Raw genomic sequence first — 21,638 nt, 5'->3', positions numbered from 1 at the left:
GCCACCCCATTGCCGAGATCTATATTTCTATATAGATGTTGTTTGCACTGTTGCCAGTACTTGAAAGGAAAAAAGAAAGGGCCACAGTCATCACACCATGAGGTCACGACTTTTGATTGGCCGCTATAGTCGGGCTCACCCAATTCTTGTAAGGGAATTTCAGAAATAAATATCCCAGGAACCAGGGGGTCCCCTAAGTAACATGGGGGGGCTGCAGTTCAGCACTGGGGGACTCCCATGTTTTAAGTAAAGTAAAAATATGTAAAAGCAGCACAGATTGCTGCATTAACCCCTAGTAATCACGCAATCGCATCCTCTCTCCGGTGGTGTAGATGGAAGGGGGGGATCCTGCAACTCTGTTTAGTTTGCGGTCATGAATGCCCCCTGGAAAATGAGCAAGCTGTGACGTACAGTGTACATCATAAGGGCCTCCAGGCTGCCACCCTTTATGATGAGTGCTATACGTCCATTGGACACTAAAGGGGATAAATAAGGACCTCTTTATTTCTTGGCATCTTCACCTGGCGTTCCCCAGCGAGTGGCACCCAGTGTGAAGTGGTACCCCATATTGTATCCACTTTTCTTTACCATATTTATTTACATAGGTATAGCGGTGGCTGGTCCAGCTATCTCTCTACCGCCCCCTGTCACGTAAGTTCTAATAAGATGTAGACAGTGACAGGCTATCCTATGGGGTTTTCCCCCTCCTCATGCTGAATTCCTGAGTGACAGGAGTGGAGATGACACAAGGATCTGTAACAGACAATTGTGGTACAGATACTGGGCCCTCCCTCTTTGAGCTGCATGAAAGAAGTGCCTAAATTATAGCTTGAAGTTCAGCCCCTTAGGGGTGCGACCTTCAGTTGGTTCCAGCCTGCCCCTGCATGGGGTAGGATGTGTTGGAAATGTCTCCGTAGGGGGTGTTGCAGGGCGCGGGAGCTTTGAAAAGCGGCCATTATGTGAACCCTGGTAGCCGAACTGGAGCAGCTACTGGTACCTCCTACGGAGTCCCCGGAGCTGATATGAATGTGGTTCAGCTCCGGAGACCCCCTGCTTCAATCCTATGTTAAAAAAAAGAGAGAAAAATTATGAAAAATTTCTGTATATTACCCATTCTTCATATTCTGCGTGACTGCTCTTTTTAATCACTTGTGAACACATTGACAAAAACAGAGTGACTTTTCCATCCCTCAGTAAATGTAGTTTATTCTCATGGGTCTTGAGGTTGCAATTAACCCCCCCCCCACCATTTGTTTTTTTGAAGGCAGCTCTCCCTATGTGGACATTTAACATGAAACCACATTGGGACTAACTAGCAAAATATTGCCTTTTCGCCAACACTGTTGTTCTGCAAAAGGAATCAAAGCAAAAGTACAGAGCACAGAGGTGACAAAAGGCCAGATTGTGGTTTTAGGTTTTAACCGGGAAACACCACTGATTAATCATCTTCCACTTCCTGTTGCGTTCAACCTCTTTTAGCAGCCCAGCCACAGGTAGGTGACAAAACAACACGGGGAGTATGGAAACTAAAAGAAAAGTGCTCTGATAAACACCATTTGTCACTTCTCTTAGAAGCAAAGTACACCCTGATAGATGCATAGCGACAGGCAGGTTAACTCAATCCCATATATCAAGCAAGGGAACCTCCTTACTTGCTGAAGTGTTTATTGGGGGCAACAACATTCAAATAAGAATGGGGGGAAGAACTGAAGGAAAACTGGGACAAGAGAGCAATGGAGGGGAAGGGGAGCTATGAGGGCAGTGGGATAAATGCAAGATATAGGGATACGTAAAAACCAGTAACTTTACCAGGATAGGAGAAATGACTGCTCAAGATAGCTGCTGGTACTAAAAGACAGCAGGCTGGTCTGGGCTGATGGGAAATTTACTGGGACAATACCACCTGGCAAGGGGAGGGGGAGCAGTCCATCCTGGTAAAAAGGCTGGGGGGTTGCCAAGGTAACTGGCTGAAGCCAAGAAACCCACAAGGGGTCGAACATTGTTGCCACAGCTAGGCTGAGGAGTGCTGGCAGCCTGAAGACAGAGAAAAACACAATCCTGTTCCAGGACACAAAATAAAAACTTATTTTGTGAGGTTTATAAAATGTTTCATTATTATGTATGCCAAATGTATAAATCTTTGAATGCCAACATGATTTACATCTGCTCACTGAGAACAGCCACACATGCTGTAACCCTGGGAGCACTGTATTTAAAACTGAACCGTTACCTTTAACTAAGCAGGTTCCTCCTTAGAAAAATTCCCATTATTCCCTCACTCCCAGTTATTTTGACTTACTGGAAAAGTGTGAGAAAAATGGTTCTATTTACCAAAGTCTCCCAGCTGAAAATAAAAGATATAAAATCGAAGAAGTGTCCTTCATGGCAACTGTTTATTTCATTTCAATCTTGTGCTGTTTTTTCGCGTCAGTTTTGCGCTAGGTATCCGAAGGGTGCTAGCGATCAAGGTATCCTTTCACATTAAGGACGACGGAAGTCAGGCAGAACAGGGATCCTGCCTGTGAGAACACAACAGGATGAAGATATCACAGCTGTGCTGGATGTACCGAGCCCAAACGTTCTGAAGGGGAGAAGATGTTGGAAGCAGTGGCAGACTCTGCACTGGGACCGCCTATTTTAAGGGCCTTGCGCATGAAGCTGCAATACTGCCAGTCGCAGTGGGATGGCAAAAACACTGCCATTCAAATCAATGGCAGATTCCCCACCATCGCCCTGCAACCAGCTGAGGAGGGGGGTAAAGGTGCAATCTCGCTTATCAACTTATCTTTTCGCTTGCACAAAATGAATAACACCATGCTTTCATTTTTTTTTAACTCATGTCTACTGCTGTAGTACATCAATCTCCAGTATTTCTCTCCCCCTCCCCCAATTCAACCAACAAGTAAGAGCATCAGAAAACGTCACTGTTACAACACAATTTCAGTAACCCTCCCTGCCCGGCTCCTAGGGGAGGTTACATCAGTGTCTCTTATAGTGGCTACTCAGAGGGCATTACCTTATCCGGGGTGCAGGATTCGTGTGGCTGGGCGATAAGGTAGCTGAGGTAGAAATGATGGATGCCAGGAAGTTTTGTAGTGCAAACAACACTTTTGATTTGCCCCTGTAACACGGCGGGTCCCCTGTCCCATAAGCATGCAAGGCCAACCTGTGAGCAGAGCCTGATACAGCACTGAGAAGGTTAATTCTAATGCGGGCTACCTTCATTAATCTCCTCAGATCCTTTAAAAACCCTGCAGCTTGACTGCAGGGAGAACTCTAGTCCAGGGAAATGCCCTGTACTGCTTGAGATCAGAAGGGAGCTGGGTCTCTCTGGCCAGGTAGGTACTGGAGCGCTGTGGAGAGAAACCCTGCACACAGACTTACAGAACCCTACCCCAGCCCAAGGTAACTGACCTCCACATGTTAAATGTTTCTATGATTGCTGTTGGTAAGGGACCTAGCCCCCCCCCCCCCCCCCCAACACATAGGGTGTGTGGTCTAGTCAGTGCTCCCGATGGGAGTTAGACCATAAACTGTGTTTTTGTTGTTTAAACCCGCCGGCTAATAAAAGTCTATTCTCTTTAAAAACGTCTCCTGTTCTAAGAACCTTTGCACACATCTCCCACAGCTCCCTTTTACTAGGGCTCTTCTCAGCCATACATAGTACACAGTTACGGATCACTTCCAGTTGGGTTGTTTGTACTCTTGACCATTGCATCCCCAGGTGCCCTCACTTAACACACTGGGGAGGTGCAGACACTGGATTGGTTTCTGACTAATTGACCTGTTCCCGTTCTGCATAACGTCCGTTATGCTCTGTCACTGGGGGCCCCTTTCCGGGCCCTGTCCGACTCAATATGGATAACGTATCTACATCCTGCTCCTGTGTCTGAAATGTCACTCCTAGACAGACTATGACTGAGGCCTGTGTGGACCTGCCTATAGAGATGGTCCTATAGCACCATGGGGCCTCTCTCATTGGGACTGCTTTACAGTGTATACCTCTTCTTCTGTGAACTACTGGGTTCACCTTGGCCATAAATTGGGACCCTATCTGAAGGGGCACTGTCCCTAACAAAACATAACAAACAGGGACTGGTCCTTCCTATATACTTAGGAACATACTTCTTAACTATAAACACTGAGGCTCCTCCACTCTCACCCCTCCAGGGACCTAATCTCTAGAACCTTCTCCTTCCTATATATATCTCCTGTGACGTCTCCAGGCAACACTGTGCGGGGCCTATCATCTGCTGACTCGCCCCAGCCCCACATAATTGGAAAAGGCATTACTCTCTCTATGTGGGCCCGCACCAGTAACACCTTAAGGCCATGGTAATCCCATAGTCGAAATAATCTTCTATGATAATTTTCTGGCCTTCAAAAATCAAGCAATCTGCCTCCTTTCCAGTCATAAAAAATGTCACTGCAACCTCGGGTAGCAAGGAGTTAATGCCTCTATTTCACAAAGCCAACAATGTAAACAGCACTTTAAACGACACCCACATATGGCAGAGCCAACAACGGACAACTGAAGTCACATGGGCACACTGAGTGGTGACAGAGAGCCATGCTACAAGAAGACAAGCAACCAACAGCTGGGAAACACATTTAAATCAGGAATACTGCAAAGCTTCTTCAATAGATCAACTTGCCTATATCTCACCTTTATTTCTACCTTCATTTCTCACTGCTCATTCTCCTTTATTCTGTGACAGAAACCACAATGTTTGCACGTGTGAAAGAATCAAATGATGTGATCATTTTAATACAGACTAGAGTGCAAGGTCTTTGGGGCAGAGGCTCCTTTCTCCCATTGTGGCATTTATGCCTTGGTGCACTTATCCATTTATATTACTATATTCCCTGTACTGTTGCAAAAAGTGTAAAGATCTGCGTGTCTAATTGGCGTCATACAAACACACATACACAACGTACTCCATGCCAGCGCGGGATTTTAAACTTGCCCTGTTTTGTGACCAGCCACAGTGCATTCTGGGATGCAGCTCCTGTATTTCTACAGAATCTTGTGATAACACCGCACAAGAAAATAGTACCTTTTCGTCTAGAATACTTTCCTACCTAAGCCATGTGATGTTGTGTCACCGTGAAAACGCAGCGACGTCATGGAGAAGAATTGCTGTGTTAGGCTGAGTCCAGCGTCAGCGCTTAGGCGCCGACCCGTGCTGAGGCGCGCTGATGCTCGGCAGTGAGCCCCTGCAGCCGCAATGAGAGCGGCTTTAGCAGGGGCTCGTGCACGCGTCCACAAGCATGTGGAAGCGTAGGTCTTATCCAATTTTTAGTTTTTTCGCGCTAACGGGAGCGCAGGGCCGGTCACGTTAGCAGTTCGCACAATGAGGGCGAACCAGCTCCGTGACGTCACTGGCCCGCCCCCGACACGCCCCCGGATGGCGCGCGAACTAAGGCCAGGGAAAGCACCCGCTTTCCCTCAGCCTCAGCGTGCCTCCGCACGGCTGCAGTCTCTATGGACTCAGCCTCACAGAGGCCCGCCCTCTCCCTGGAAATCAGTTTCATTGCTGTGGAGAAGAGCGCGTGGCCTCTGTAACCATTTGGGGGGTTATCAAGTAGCCAGAGGGAAGATCCAGACTCCCTTCGGGCCCCATCTGAGCTGGGGCCCCCGGGACATGCTCGGGGCTTGTCGGGTGGTAGTTACGCCACTGGCGCTGTATATAGAGTATACAATCTATTTTTTGGTGCCTGAGGCCAAAGGTCCTGGCACTGGGCTTTGAACTAGTACAAAGAAAAAAAGTGTGATTGTAGGCGCTCCTTTCTGAGAGAAAATCAAGTGCAATTATACTGTGTTAATCAATAAAATATATATATATATAGTGCTCAATAAAAAATATAACCGTGCAAATGTGTTTGTTAAAATTATTCAGTGATATGAAATCGCAGCTCAACCCTTTTGTAGAGACTGTCCAATTCTCCTTAGACAGATCTTCAAAGGTAGGTTATTGGGGAGCGCAGATACCAACGTATATGAAAAAAATATAAACAATATATAGTGTAGTATTTTCTTAGATAGGAGACATCTTTGGTAAAAACAGAAATGGGGACTCACACTTTCCCAGTGAATCAACAGCAATGGTTTAACCCGATGGATGGTCAGCTCAGGTGGACACAGCGCGTTTGTCCTCCATATAAGAAAAACACACTCTTAGTGCAACATTGCTAGTTCAATATAAGTTATATTAAAACGAATAGTATCACACTTACATTTGAACACAATGATCATCCAATCAGAGCAAAGCATTGTATATTTATAGTAATATGGAAGTTGACGCAAATATGACTCCTGAAGAAGCTTCTATCGAAGCGAAACGCGTAGAGTTGAGACTGAGTAGGCCCGGTGAGCTCCAGTGACTGCCCTGCACCCACAGCTCTGAAAAACGGAATTATCCGAAACCGGAAGTGACGCGACGCCGTCCAGGAGACTAGAGGAATCGGCCATCTATAATTCTTATGTGTATATGCCATTGTGTTCAAATGTAAATGTGATACTATTCGTTTTAATATAACTTATATTGAACTAGCAATGTTGCACTAACAGTGTGTTTTTCTTATATTGAGGACATACGCGCTGTGTCCACCTGAGCTGACCATCCAGCGGGTTAAACCATTGCTGTTGATTCACTGGGAAAGTGTGAGCCCCCATTTCTGTTTTTACCAAAGATGTCTCCTATCTAACAAAATACTACACTATATATTGTTTATATTTTTTTCATATATGGTGGTAACTGGGCTTTGAACCCCTGCTTCTAACTGCGTGCCAATTTTTTCAGAGTCGGTGCCTTTACTCACTGAGCAGCGTGCGTGCTTGTGCGTGTGTTGCCTAAAATAATGTCCAATGAAGAAATGAAGTGGAGATGCTGTTACTGCTGTAAAGAGGTTGACCGCATAAACACTGTTTGTTCCCAAAGCCCCATGAATCCTCAAGTAAAGTCATATTTGAACCATAACATAAAGGCAGCCTATGATTGAAACAGATCTCCCCCTCCTGCATGCACAAGGTGTAGGCTGCGCTTATAGTGCCTTGCGACGGCGACGCGACGTCGCTCCGAATCAAATACATTGACTCCGTTGCAAGTGCTTATAGTAACCGCGACGAAGCGACGTCGCAGCAATTTTTTTTGAAGTCGGGTCTATTTGATTTTTTAGAGGCAGTCGCCACATGTGACTGTCTCTAAACCAATCAGAGACCGAGACCCGCCCCCTTTCGTGACGTCACTGGCGACAGTCACGGAAAATCTAATTATAACTTTCGCTGGTGGCGACGTGTCATCATCGGTCGCGTCGCCAGCACTATAAGCGCGGCCTAATGTAGACTGCGGCTACACATGTAGCTGCCCCTCTGGCAGCAAAAGGAGGTTAGAGCAGACGTGTCACAAGGAGAAGACACAAAATTATATCTCAATACAAATCGTTTTAGCAAGAGCTATTGTGTGTGTGTATATAATATATATATATATTTAAATATATATTTAAATATATATATATATATATATATATATATATATATTCAGGAAAGCAGTGATAAAATGAGTCTCAGGGAGGATTCCCTCCAGTGTTACAGATATAGATATATCTATGACTGGTTTCATATATCTATATATCTATATCACACCTGTACCATTCAGGTCCCTTTATTATGTTAACCTCAGGGAATACGAAGAATAGTTACTCTGTGCAGAGGAAACCTGCCGCTGAAGAAATTATTATTATACTGTATTTATATCAATATACTCTGCAGCAATGTGCCTTTATTATCCTGCATAGACTCCAAGACAGTAATACAGAACCAAGCGAAAGGAAGCCCCCTCGCAGCAAGAGATAATAGTTATTTCATGTTTCCTTTAGAAACTTCCACCAGTTGACGTTTATATGCCTGTGTTAAAGCTTTGTGTCTTCCAGGGACATTCATGTACTAATTTGGTGAGTTCTATATATACACACAAACAACATTTCAAGACACATATTTATAGAATGTATTCACATGAGCATCTCGCCAACTTAAATGTCTCGCAACGCTCTTCAGCAAATTGTATATCTATATTTATATTATCCCTATTATTGCTGGGGGGGCTTGCACATTTTTGCATGTCTCTTCCAGTATAGAAGGAGTTACACACTCCCAGCTCACAAAGCTACCGGCTGGTTTATACCATCTTCATTCTGTGTACTGCCCACTAAGTAACCAAATGTAGGAGATAATTCCACTCCTGGTTAGAGGGCATTGAGGGGGTCAGAGGCTCGAAATGCAGAATGGTGCTTAAGGTGGATTCAGTTTTGTACCGAAGCTGTACACAAGGGGGGTTCCTATATGAGGTTCCACTTCTTAAAACAATAAATAGATCCAGACCCTGCTTCTTGCTAAAGTTCTTCTTTAAAATGAAAGTTCCCAGGACCTTCCCACCCAAAAGCAGAACTGTAATACTAATAACTTTATTTCATATGGCGCTTTTTTCCCAATCGGATGCAATGCACTTCACAATTACAATATAGCACGCGGTAAGCAGCACATGGGATGCATTCCCTGCCCAGATGAGCTTACAATCTATGAGGCACAGGAGACAAAGTGATTTGCCCAAGGTCACAGGGAGCCGACACTGGGAATTGAACCAGTGATGTAAACTCAGTGACATTGGTTTATAGTCAGTGTCTTTACTCACTGAGCCGCTCCTTCTACTGTAGAATGGAGCTACTTCCCCCAAAATTAGCACGACTACATGTCAACTAACCCAACCAAGCATAAGGGTGCTGGTACTTACCTGAAACGTACAGGACATGGTCAGGCTGAAGATTCTGCCTGAGCTCTCTGCAGGACAGTCTGACACAATCACAGGGCAAGGGGGCTACTTAAAGTGGTCAGCTATTTTTAACAATGGCATGGAAGGGGGAGGAAGGAGGGAATTCCACAGCAAGTGTCCAGCAGTGAAAGACATAAGGGGGGAGTTAAAGATATAACAACTTGATGGTCTTTAATAGCTCTGCATGAATCAGTGTGCTTTGAAGATCTCTCGCACTCTCTCTATATTAAATATTCTTCAGTGCATTTTTTTTCCTTCCTTTGACGCTGTGTTGTTGTGTTCATCATATTAGGGAATCACTGCATCTAACTCCTGAGGATTCCCGGCACAAGACGTTGCCATTCAACACCATGCTATATGCATGGACTGTGCCAACGCTGTCATTCAAAGAAGTACATTGCAAGTGAATCAGCGGTCCACGTGTGAAGTACCACTCCTTTTTAATTCGCACGTTCAGGGTGCCACTACTTTTTTTTTGTTTTTTTTTATTGACAAATGTGTGGTTTGTCTTTCTTTTTAAATTAAAAAAAAAAAGGAATTTATTTTAGGAAGCCTATCCCCCTTCCTGCTTGGTAAGCCTGGGTATTGTATAATCCTCCCTAAAATAGGGGCAGAATATTTTCTTCCTCAATGGTAAATACATTTAGAACCTTTTGAGATCAGACACAGTGCTACTACTTTGTGATTAGTGAATAGGTTCATAGCAATGCTCTAATCCAGGGGTGCTGAACTCCAGTCCTCAAGCCCCCCCTCCCCCAACAGGTCAGATTTTCAGGATATCGCTGCTTCAGCACAGGTGGCTGTATATGTCAGCCTTCGACTGAGCCTCTGATTGAGCCACCTTGTGCTGAAGCTGAGATCCTGAAAACCAGACCTGAGGGGGGAGGGGGGGGGGTGCTTGAGGACTCGAGGTGAGCACCTCTGCTATAATCTACAGCAGGGGTGTGCAAACTTTTGCAGCTGTGGCTGGCTGTTCCCCCCCCCCCCGGTGCTCACGCCCCCCTTACCTCCGTTCCCTGAGTCAAATGACGCTGCAGGGTCATGTGACATCACATCACCTGACCCTGCAGCGTCATCTGACGCCGCGTTGTCATGGCGACGCGTCAGCAGGCGTCTGAATCTCGGTAAGTAATAGGTTGCAGAGGCCTCATGCGACCCCCAGCATTTATTTAAAATGCCGTGGGGAGAGCACGGGGCCTCTGCAACCATCGCGCCCCCCTACAAAAATCTCGCGCCCCACAGTTTGCGCACCACTGATCTACCACAAACCCCTCATGTAAAAGACCAGAATAGACAGGCAATGTTTGGCCTACAGTCAACCAGATGGGAGGGAATCAACTTCTCAATGTAACTGGCTTCCCTATAAATATTTATACAATGTTTTTTTTCCTTCTAACTTATGAATAACTAACACTTTGTTTTTCACTATATACAGTCAAATTAATTCTGGTCAAATACGTATTGTCCTCCACTTTGGCTAATGATCCCATCATAACGACTTTACAAAACAGGGACTGTGGAGTAACAACTTGCCTATGTATACAAGATTATATAAACAGTCCTATCACAAAGAGATTTGGTAAAGGGGCAGACCTTCCCAAAATATACTAATGGCACAGACAGGTAAGGGCTTAGATGTGGGTGATGGATGCCTTTTTAAATCAAAATCCAATATCTGTAAAAATATATATATTTTTAAAGCTAGCTTGCAAACATAAGATGAGACCTCAACGCTGGTTGATTTTTAGCTAGCGAATAATCCCTTTTGTCTGATGCCACGGTTTCCAACAACAGTTTGCACAGGCAAATCCCTCCCCTCCCATTATCTTTATTGGCTCTCGGATAAGAACAGGGGGAGGACAATGGTAGCAGAAGCCATTGTCTGAACAAGACTCGCAGATTGAGAGGCACCAAAGAGAGAGAAATGGTGCTGAATTTCCAAAGAAATTACACAAAGTCAAATTGCATTCATCAGTGTTACGTTTGTTAAACAGAAGCCAGTCCGGTTGTTAGAATGTTTACAGAATGTGGTTTTTAGGTGGGCTACGAGGGATTGCATCTATTTTAAGATCGCAAGCTCCTCGGGGTAGGGGCCTCATGCCTACTGTCTCAGTTTGTCTTAACATGCTTTTGTCATACAATGTTACAGTCCTCCCTCCCACATTGCGCTGCGAAATATCTTGGCGCCATACAAATAAAAAAATAACAATAACCACTTGACTTCCAGAAGGGGTTGGGGGGGTGGGGTGGGGTTGGGGGGGGGGTGGGGGGATAGGGGCTGGACATGTTGGCAGCATAGGGGTTAAACATGGTACACCCTTAAAAAAAAACCTGAAATTCTCATGAGCATGTGATCCATGGTTTATTTCAAAGATGGGTAGGAGGTTGGAGCCTGGTATAGATCTGAAGCTGTGACATATATTAGAGCAGGAGTATTGTATTGTATGTCTTTATTTATATAGCGCCATTAATGTACATAGCGCGTCACAGCAGTAATACACGTGGTAATCAAATAAATAACAGATAATATAAATAACACGTCATGGGAATAAGTGCTTTAGACATTCAGGAAGAGGAGTCCCTGCCCCGAGGAGCTTACAGTCTAATTGGTGGCCAACTCCAGTCATCAGGGCCCACCAACAGGTCAGGTTTTAAAGATGTCCCTGCTTCAGCACATGTGGTACAATCAGTGGCTCAGTCAGCAACTGAGCCACCTGTGCTGAAGCAGGGACATCCTTCGAACCTGACCTTGGTGGTCCTTGAGGACTGAAATTGGCCACTCCTGTATTAGAGGGTGAGCAGCAGTAATGCACGTTCTGGCAATTGGTTACTTATATAAGTTTTACCGAAGGCGCAAGTGAGCCAACAGGCCCGGAAATGATCCTATTTTAGCTGTGTTTTTTTCCCCCTTAACATATTATTTGTCGTCGACTCCCCCCATCCCCCTTCCACCCCCAAATATGCTGTAATTCAAGAAATGTTTTATGACACCATTGAATGTATGTCCATATTCTCCCTGTACTTTTTTTTCCTTTCTTTTTTGGTACTCCATAAAAATGACCAAATAAACAAGCAGTTGAAAAAAAAAAAAAAGGTACATCGTATACTGTACATGATTGATTTTAAGTACCAACGTTTAACTATATCACTTCCATTCGTTCGGTCCGTAGAGGGGCTGCCCATGTAAGGGAAAATGCCGTGCAAGTGTTAGTATGAAAAAGCGACAATCAGGGTGTTTGTATATTTGTGCGTCTCAGTGACTGTTTTGATAAAGTGATGCTCTGCGGATGACATAGAAGAAGTAATTCTCTGCAGACCCCCTGACCCGCTGGGAATCATTTATTGAAGCGTTTCCCAGGTCTGCACCTGGTAAGAAACCCGTGTCAGATTCACCATATGGAATTCCCAGTTGAAAAGTAGCAGGATATTTTCTTTGCTGCATCTGGGGAGGATTTTTCCCTGATGGGTTTAAAGAGGCAGTCTCAGCTCTGTGTGTGTGTGTGTGTGTGTGTGTGTGTGTGTATGCGTTTGTGCTTCCGTGTTTTGATTACCTTTGCTGAAAACTAATTACCTAAGCTGCCAAACGATTAGTTCTCCTATGATTGATAAGCAAAGATCCTGCTACCTAGGGTTCACAAAATGGCTGCCTTTCCGTTTCGACCAATCCCCCGGTCAGTGTAACTCAGCCGCAACAATGTATCCTGATATTACTAGGGTAACATTATGTATTGTTACAGTTTACAGCTCGAACTGCTAGGAACATTGGCAACATATTATCACAAACAGGAAAGTGGTGCGAAGATCTTGCACTGCTGGGGATGTGTGCTAAAGCCTGCTATAGAGATCAAAGGATGCTCAGTACATTAAAACTCATTAAAAAATGGCATGGAGTTGACTAATATTTTTTTTTTTAACTATTATCTAATACTACAGAATTGCTTTATTGAAAACACACATGTACTGTAGGATATTGCTTGGATTTTAAAGCAGTATTGCTGTGCTAACAGAGGTCATGTAAAATTGCTTTACAGCAGGCAGACAAGAGATAATAATGCCCAGTGAGTCCCAGCCTCTGTATTTATATAGCACTGCGCTGCACCAGTAAAAGGTAGGTGAGCGGAGCAGCACCCTACGTGTACATGCAGCAATATGTATGTGTTTATGACGTGATGCTGTGTGTATGTATGTATCTTTATATAGCGCCATCCATGTACATAGCACTTCGCAGCAGTGATGCACAAGACATAATAATATGACACAGCGGGAATAAGCGCTTCAGACATAAAAGTAACATTAGGAAAAGGAGTCCCCTGCCCCGAAGAGCTTACAATCTAAGTGCAGCAAGAATAAGGAAGGATGCCTTGAAAGCAGGGTTTTCCAAAGTGAAAAAGTGCACTTAGAGATGTTTAAGCAACTGGTAAGAAATTACCAGGGAGGGTAAGTCCGATGGCCACATAGGAGCGAGATATCAGTAAGAGCTCAGGCCTGAAGTTCCCTGTCTGTTTGTATAACGAAGCTCCTGCAATATGCTGAGAAGGAGTGAGGCTCCGCAGTATGAAATGTGAGATTCTGCAAACCCCCAACTCTGTATGAATTTACACAGCAACACTGCAGTGGGAAGGTAAGAGAGGCTGAGCTACAGCATGCAAAAGGAAGATCTCTTTGCATTTGACTGTATACATCTCCTCCATGTGGAACAGGAATGGAATGAGCGACATTATCCGGGCGTTTGCATGTACTAATGTACAGATGCTCTGCAGCATGTCGAAAAGAAGTGATGTTCTGCATGTTAGCAATGCATTAAAATGGAAAGGGTATTCCTGAAAACAGGCACAGTACAACACATCTTCATAGCACTTCAAAGTATTTAATATCATTTTAAATGGTGTCTAAAAAATAAAACGTGGTTTCTTTTTTTCCATATGATCACCTCTTTAAATGGTGTCTTACAGTGTTTTTCTCCCTTCTGCACAGGTTGCAGGTTTCCTAAAAACAGGCACATTACCAACTTATTCTCTTTTTAATAGCATTCAGACCTGTGCTACGACATGTGAAGGTACAAAGCCCTATACCGCTGTTTTAACAGGTATTCCTTCTAACCACACACTAACCTGAGAGGCTGTATGGGAAAACAAATGGCAAACCTCTCAAGTCTCATTGCATGTTAGTGAGTTTCACTTCACTGGATATGTCTGCTTCACTCAATTTTAGCAACAGGCTCTCATACACATAAATCCCAAGTACTGAAGACAGCACCTTTCCAATAAAATGTCATTTGTTTTGTAGGTCTACATTGCTTAATTCTTAACTACTTGGGTTCTTGAAAGTTAATATCTCAGACATATGATTTCAGTGTATTAGTGATTAAACAATGACAGTCACAACCATTCTATTATAGCACTATAACTGAAATGTATAATCTAACCAGTTTTATAGGAACTTTAAATAGCCTAATTATTTTATGGATAAGGTAAAGTAGTATATTTTTGTTCATGGCTGATTATTACATTAACTTACACTCTTTAGCGTAGCATTTTTTAAATTCTGTATTTGGAATTTTCTGACCTTTTTTTTTATCATACCATTTTGGCATATCTATTTTTTAGGTTTTGTTGCGAGGTTTACTGGACTACTTAGATCGAGTTTACAAATAAATAAACTGAAGAAGCTTGTCTCATCAAGTGGATGTATATACAGATATAGATCTCTTGTGGGGGGAAATAACATGCTAGGGAAACTTTGAGCTGTATACCTACACCAAGCCACCTCAAGGTACCTCAAAATATATTGTAGGGTTCCATTTAGGGAAACAAACAATGTTCTTATTTGATTGTATTGTTTATTAAAAAATAAAAATCACATACATTTAATAACAGAGAAATTAGCAACCTGAGTGCAACAGACCCTCCAACATTGGGCACATGAAAATAGGTACAAGTTAGTTCTTCTGTCATTGTAAGACTAATATATATATGACAGGAGACCCCTCACTGCTTCTTATAACTCCTGTGTGATTTCGCACTGCACGGAAGCAAACTATCATCCCCTTGCAGGGCTGTGACATGCAAAGTATTACATGCAAACATTTTACCTAGAACAACATGGGCAGAATGTTCAATAGGTTCAGCTGGTTCTAATAGGTACAATACCTGCTAAATAGGTACAGTAGTTTGAGGGTAAGAGGGTAAGAGTGCAATTGTAAATATAAAACTGTAGCAGCAACAGAACCATGGTTTATATTCAATTTTGAATGAAATGTGTATGTAATTACTGCTGAACGGATAGTGTGCCCCAGCAACCTGGTGACAGGAATAGGGGATAGTGTCCCCCAGCAACCTGGTGACACGAATAGGGGATAGTGTGCCCCAGCAACCTGGTGACAGGAATAGGGGATAGTGTGCCCCAGCAACCTGGTGACAGCAATAGGGGATAGTGTGCCCCAGCAACCTGGTGACAGGAATAGGGGATAGTGTGCCCCAGCAACCTGGTGACAGGAATAGGGGATAGTGTGCCCCAGCAACCTGGTGACAGGAATAGGGGATAGTGTGCCCCAGCAACCTGGTGACAGCAATAGGGGATAGTGTGCCCCAGCAACCTGGTGACAGGAATACGGGATAGTGTGCCCCAGCAACCTGGTGACAGGAATAGGGGATAGTGTGCCCCAGCAACCTGGTGACACGAATATGGGATAGTGTGCCCCAACAACCTGGTGACACGAATAGGGGATAGTGTGCCCCAAAAACCTGGTGACAGGAATAGGGGATAGTGTGCCCCAACAACCTGGTGACAGGAATAGGGGATAGTGTGCCCCAGCAACCTGGTGACAGGAATAGGGGATAGTGTGCCCCAGCAACCTGGTGACAGGAATAGGGGATAGTGTGCCCCAGCAACCTGGTGACACGAATAGGGGATAGTGTGCCCCAGCAACCTGGTGACAGGAATAAGGGATAGTGTGCCCCAGCAACCTGGTGACAGGAATAGGGGATAGTGTGCCCCAGCAACCTGGTGACAGGAATAGGGGATAGTGTGCCCCAGCAACCTGGTGACAGGAATAGGGGATAGTGTGCCCCAGCAACCTGGTGACAGGAATAAGGGATAGTGTGCCACAGCAACCTGGTGACAGGAATAGGGGATAGTGTGCCCCAGCAACCTGGTGACAGGAATAGGGATAGTGTGCCCCAGCAACCCGGTGACAGGAATAGGGGATAGTGTGCCCCAGCAACCTGGTGACAGGAATAGGGGATAGTGTGCCCCAGCAACCTGGTGACAGGAATAGGGGATAGTGTGCCCCAGCAACCTGGTGACAGGAATAGGGGATAGTGTGCCCCAGCAACCTGGTGACAGGAATAGGGGATAGTGTGCCCCAGCAACCTGGTGACAGGAATAGGGGATAGTGTGCCCCAGCAACCTGGTGACAGGAATAGGGGATAGTGTGCCCCAGCAACCTGGTGACACGAATAGGGGATAGTGTGCCCCAGCAACCTGGTGACAGGAATAAGGGATGAGTGAATAGGGGATAGTGTGCCCCAGCAACCTGGTGACAGGAATAGGGGATGAGTGAATAGGGGATAGTGTGCCCCAGCAACCTGGTGACAGGAATAGGGGATGAGTGAATAGGGGATAGTGTGCCCCAGCAACCTGGTGACAGGAATAGGGGATAGTGTGCCCCAGCAACCTGGTGACAGGAATAAGGGATAGTGTGCCACAGCAACCTGGTGACAGGAATAGGGGATAGTGTGCCCCAGCAACCTGGTGACAGGAATAGGGATAGTGTGCCCCAGCAACCCGGTGACAGGAATAGGGGATAGTGTGCCCCAGCAACCTGGTGACAGGAATAGGGGATAGTGTGCCCCAGCAACCTGGTGACAGGAATAGGGGATAGTGTGCCCCAGCAACCTGGTGACAGGAATAGGGGATAGTGTGCCCCAGCAACCTGGTGACAGGAATAGGGGATAGTGTGCCCCAGCAACCTGGTGACAGGAATAGGGGATAGTGTGCCCCAGCAACCTGGTGACAGGAATAGGGGATAGTGTGCCCCAGCAACCTGGTGACAGGAATAGGGGATAGTGTGCCCCAGCAACCTGGTGACAGGAATAAGGGATAGTGTGCCACAGCAACCTGGTGACAGGAATAGGGGATAGTGTGCCCCAGCAACCTGGTGACAGGAATAGGGATAGTGTGCCCCAGCAACCCGGTGACAGGAATAGGGGATAGTGTGCCCCAGCAACCTGGTGACAGGAATAGGGGATAGTGTGCCCCAGCAACCTGGTGACAGGAATAGGGGATAGTGTGCCCCAGCAACCTGGTGACAGGAATAGGGGATAGTGTGCCCCAGCAACCTGGTGACAGGAATAGGGGATAGTGTGCCCCAGCAACCTGGTGACAGGAATAGGGGATAGTGTGCCCCAGCAACCTGGTGACAGGAATAGGGGATAGTGTGCCCCAGCAACCTGGTGACACGAATAGGGGATAGTGTGCCCCAGCAACCTGGTGACAGGAATAGGGGATGAGTGAATAGGGGATAGTGTGCCCCAGCAACCTGGTGACAGGAATAGGGGATGAGTGAATAGGGGATAGTGTGCCCCAGCAACCTGGTGACAGGAATAGGGGATGAGTGAATAGGGGATAGTGTGTGCTGCACTCCTGCTGCCTGCCCCAGTGATGAGGGTGCAGTGGCCCCGCCCACTGCCCTGCGCCCCGCCCACTGACCTGTGCTTTCCCGGACACGGACAGCAGGGCGTGGCTTGAGTACCTGGCCGGCCCCTCCCAGCTCAGCCCGGCCGCCCGGCTCAGTAGCTCCACCTGGCGGCTGAGCTTGTCCACCTGCTCCCGCAGCCGCCGGTTCTCGCACTGCAGGTCGGTGACCGTGCGGGACAGCGGCCCCGCCAGCTTCAGCACGTCGCCTAGCTGGCTCTCCACTCCCCGCCGGAAGCCCTGCACCTCGGCGTGCAGCTCCCGCACCGCCCCGCGCAGCTCCTCCACGTCCTCCTGCTCCCCGGGGCTCCGGTGATACACATCCTCCTCCACCGGCCACACCGATACCTCCGGGTCCATGAGTGAAGAGACAGCAATGCCCCTTCTCCTGGCACCGCAGCAATGCCCCTTCTCCTGGCACCTCAGCAATGCCCCTTCTCCTGGCACCCGCAGCAATGCCCCTTCTCCTGGCACCCGCAGCAATGCCCCTTCTCCTGGCACCTCAGCAATGCCCCTTCTCCTGGCACCGCAGCAATGCCCCTTCTCCTGGCACCGCAGCAGCCCCCCGGCTTGTCAGGCGCAGGCACACAAACGCGTGCCGGTGCAATCCTATGACACACTTGTGGTGTGATGGTGGTTACACCGCTTTGATGAAAGTCACACAATCCGCTGGCAGGTAACAGAGCTCCCAGACCAATGCCACGGAGCGGTGTCCTGTGACAATCCCAAACCCCCCTCTGTGCCGCGATGCCTGCACAGCGAGATAAGCCGGTCCCACGCTGCAACACTACCAGCGCTTCTCTGCACCCAACAACGCGGTGTAACGCTCTTCTGCCAGGACATCAGGTGGCATGCAAGTCCATTCAATGCAGGATGGCAAAGCGATGCTACCTTCTCTGGTACACTTTGGGCAATGCCATCAATTATTTCTGCAGTGCAATTATATGGAGCATTTCTGTGCTACCATGTAACTTGGGTAAGAGGAAAATAAATCATAATAATGTGTCCTATAACGCAGGCAGCCCCTCTATAAACACATGGGATACACTGCTGCAGCCGCTCTCTATAAACACATGGGATACACTGCTGCAGCCCCTCTCTATAAACACATGGGATACACTGCTCCTGCCCCCTTCCCCGAGGTGTCCATCCTCCGGCTCTGTCTGTGTGTGAAGGTGTTTGGGACAAGTTGCTAGTTGACTTGCCCAGAGGAGCGATTTCAACTCGTGCTTTCCCCTCTCACTGAGACCTGGGGCAGAGCAGGGGATGCTCAGAGCCGGGGGAGGGGCATGGAGACAGTATAGGAAGAGGGGGGTCAAAGCCTGTCTTCTCCCTGCTGTGCCAAAATAAACAGGCTCCTTATCTCTCCCTGGAGGAGGAGGAGGAGGAGGAGGGGTGGGGAGGGAAAGAGATGGATACAACCGCAGTTTGCAATCTAGGACTGCTGGGTACTGTATGTTGGATAATGACCTTTCCTGTCATCTCTTCCACTAGTTTTGTTTTCATTGTAAAACATATAACAAAAGGCAAACACTGACACTGCAACTAATACCCATTTTGTCAGAGCTGCAGCAGTAGAATAACAGCAATACTTTTTGGTTGTATGGCAGTGACAGTGTACACATAATTGTACACACCGTCCAGCTGTGCCTATTATTTATGTGCTCTACCTATTAAAACCAGCTGGACCTATTGTACTTATTTCTGCCTGTGTGTGAGAACCGGGGAGTAGCTCAAAACCTTTCGCTACTTATACCTTAGCTTAAATGTTGCTAACTAATTTGATAAATGTTCAGATTGTTATAGGTTAAGTGATCACAACTTCTGTTTTATGTATATATTAGACCCCAAAGAAGAAAATAGTGGCACTCTGGTAATCTTCAAAATACAAAAAAGTGTTCAATAAACAGGGATCCACGTTTTGGTTCAGACAAGAACCTTTGTCAAGACTATTTTCTTCTTTGGAGTTCTCGATCATTTTTTGTCTGCATACTGGACTGTTGTTGCTGTGCACCCGTGGTGTCTTTCTGCAAGTACCGTGAGCAGACCCATATATAGATTTTGGGGTGGTTGATGAGGCGGTTAAAATGACCCCGCTCTCTTCCCCACAACAATTAAACTGATTGCCGAGGGAGAGCATGGGGCCTTTGTAAAGGTCTCTTACCTCCTCATGCAGCGTCGCCCTTCTTCGGCAGCGTTGCGGCGTATGCCACGTGGTGATGCGTTGCCATGGTAATGTGATGTCACATGGCATCCTGTTGTCATGGAAACGCGTTGCCGTATTATTTGGCCTCTGCTGCGACACTGCAGGAGGAAGGCGGTAAAAAGGTAAGTGGCTGCTCATGGGCGTCAAAATTCCAAAACTGTCCCTGACCATGAGCGCACCTTCTCTGGACTCTATGTATATATTAGTACATACAAATAAATCCATGAATACAAGTGTTTTCACCTGTATGTAAGCTCCTGTATTTCACATTGACAGATGAACTAAAGTGTACCGATTTTCATGTGCCCAGTGTTGGAGAGTCTGTTGCGCATAACATTTTGCAGACACAATACGTCCCTGTCACTGAGCTTCCTCAAATAATTTTAGTGACGAAGGTAGAGCAGATGGATGGCGAACCATTGGAATGCTTGGCTAAAGGTGCATGTGATACAAATTTGCTTGGCACACCATGGTAACGTAACCCAAGCATCTCCAAGGCTCCTGTCCGCTGACGCTTAAGTCAAGTGACCAGACCGCGCCATCAGCACTGAAATCACACCAGTCACACCAGTCACACCACCAGCCCGCGTCATGAGGGGCTCACATGACTCACTGCGCAGCATGCTTTACAGTCGGGTGTATGGTACCAGCAGCTCAGAGGGTCAGGATTGCAGCCGCCATCAGCACTGCCGTACGGTCCACCCCACAGAAGGAGTTGGGAAGCCATATTTTGTATTCTTTCTTCAATGGGTAAACTGACTTGGCACTCCCAAAAAAATATTATTACATTTTTATTTTGTTTACTTTTATGGCACTCGGCTAAAAACGGTTTGCCTATCCCTGGCATAGGACGATAAATTATGTGATTCACCCTCTTCAGAGTCTGATTGTAACACAAAGCTATTTCTAAAATACATATAGAAAATGTGTTGACCCATTTGGTGCAAATCAGTGCATCAGAACCCGCAATGGAACTCATGGCAATGATGGAGTTTGAAGGATAACTAACGAATGAATTATGCAGGTCTGTGACTGGAGGTCTGTATAAGTTGTGGTCTCTTAGGGTCAGTATTACCAATTCCACGGAATTGGGTGTGTTTAAAAAGTTGCATGCCATTTTTACTGTTCGCGGGTAGCAGATTTTTTTTGCCTTTGTCATTGGAGGCTGCTTGTGCCGTAGCGACCTCCAATTACCAAATGTTCACCACTGCCAGCCCGGAAGTAATTGAAAATCGCCCTTTCTCCAGGATTGGGGAGGAGTGTGTCAGTCGCACACAGGCACTGGCAGATAGGTAGCCCCCCGGCTGGGTGCTACAGCTTCGACTGAGCCAGTGATTGCATAACCTGTGCTGAAGCAGGGATATCCTGAAAACCTGACCTGTTGGTGGCCCTTGAGGACTGGAGTTGGCCATGTGATCCCTGATAAATTGGGAGTAACATCACCCTTGCTCCATGCCAGCAAAGATATTGATCAAGTCCCCATTATGCTAACTCTGTGCATTCTAGTTCTTAATAGAGACACATTTCAATGGAAAAAAAAGAGAATTGTAGAAGCAGGAAAGTTTGCCAGCAGGGAGACATTAATAAATATACCCAAATGCATGAAACAAAACTAATGTCACATAACTCGATGGAGCATTTGTTTACATTAACTTTCAATTCAATGTACCATGCAGCTGCTGGGGTTTCATTTTCACTAAATGTCAGCAGGATACAACGTAAAATCTGCAGCGTTTACATTTTCAACTCAATTCTTTACACTCTTTTCCACGGATTTGTATCGTCACACAACCAGTCGCTATGGTCATTGTCTCCTTAAAACTACAAATGGGACATTTATTAGCTTTACATTTCCTTTTCTCCAGCAAATGGATACCAAAAAAGGCAAGAGAAAAATTATACATATAGCG

At 46.1% G+C, this 21,638-nt stretch overlaps 1 protein-coding gene across 3 annotated transcripts in view; it reads right to left on the bottom strand.

Moving 5' to 3' along the window:
• Positions 1–18,788, bottom strand: part of LOC142491624 (smoothelin-like protein 2) — a 108,603-nt gene extending 89,815 nt beyond the window's left edge. Inside the window, exons 1-2 of one of the 3 annotated variants that reach the window (XM_075594458.1) lie at positions 18,024–18,788; positions 17,538–17,943 (exon numbers count right to left, since the gene is read on the bottom strand). In XM_075594458.1, coding sequence (XP_075450573.1) covers positions 17,538–17,882 — 345 coding nt within the window. In that variant the 5' untranslated portion in view covers positions 17,883–17,943; positions 18,024–18,788. Of the gene's footprint in view, positions 1–17,537 lie in introns of all 3 variants that reach the window. The other 2 variants (XM_075594459.1, XM_075594457.1) reach the window with 2 other exon arrangements.
• Positions 18,789–21,638: the final 2,850 nt, after the last annotated feature.

The sequence above is a fragment of the Ascaphus truei genome, chromosome 3, assembly GCF_040206685.1.
Source record: "Ascaphus truei isolate aAscTru1 chromosome 3, aAscTru1.hap1, whole genome shotgun sequence".
NCBI classification, from domain to species: domain Eukaryota; kingdom Metazoa; phylum Chordata; class Amphibia; order Anura; family Ascaphidae; genus Ascaphus; species Ascaphus truei.
Note: the sequence above shows the minus strand (reverse complement) of the source record. Positions and strands in the feature narration are given on the sequence as shown.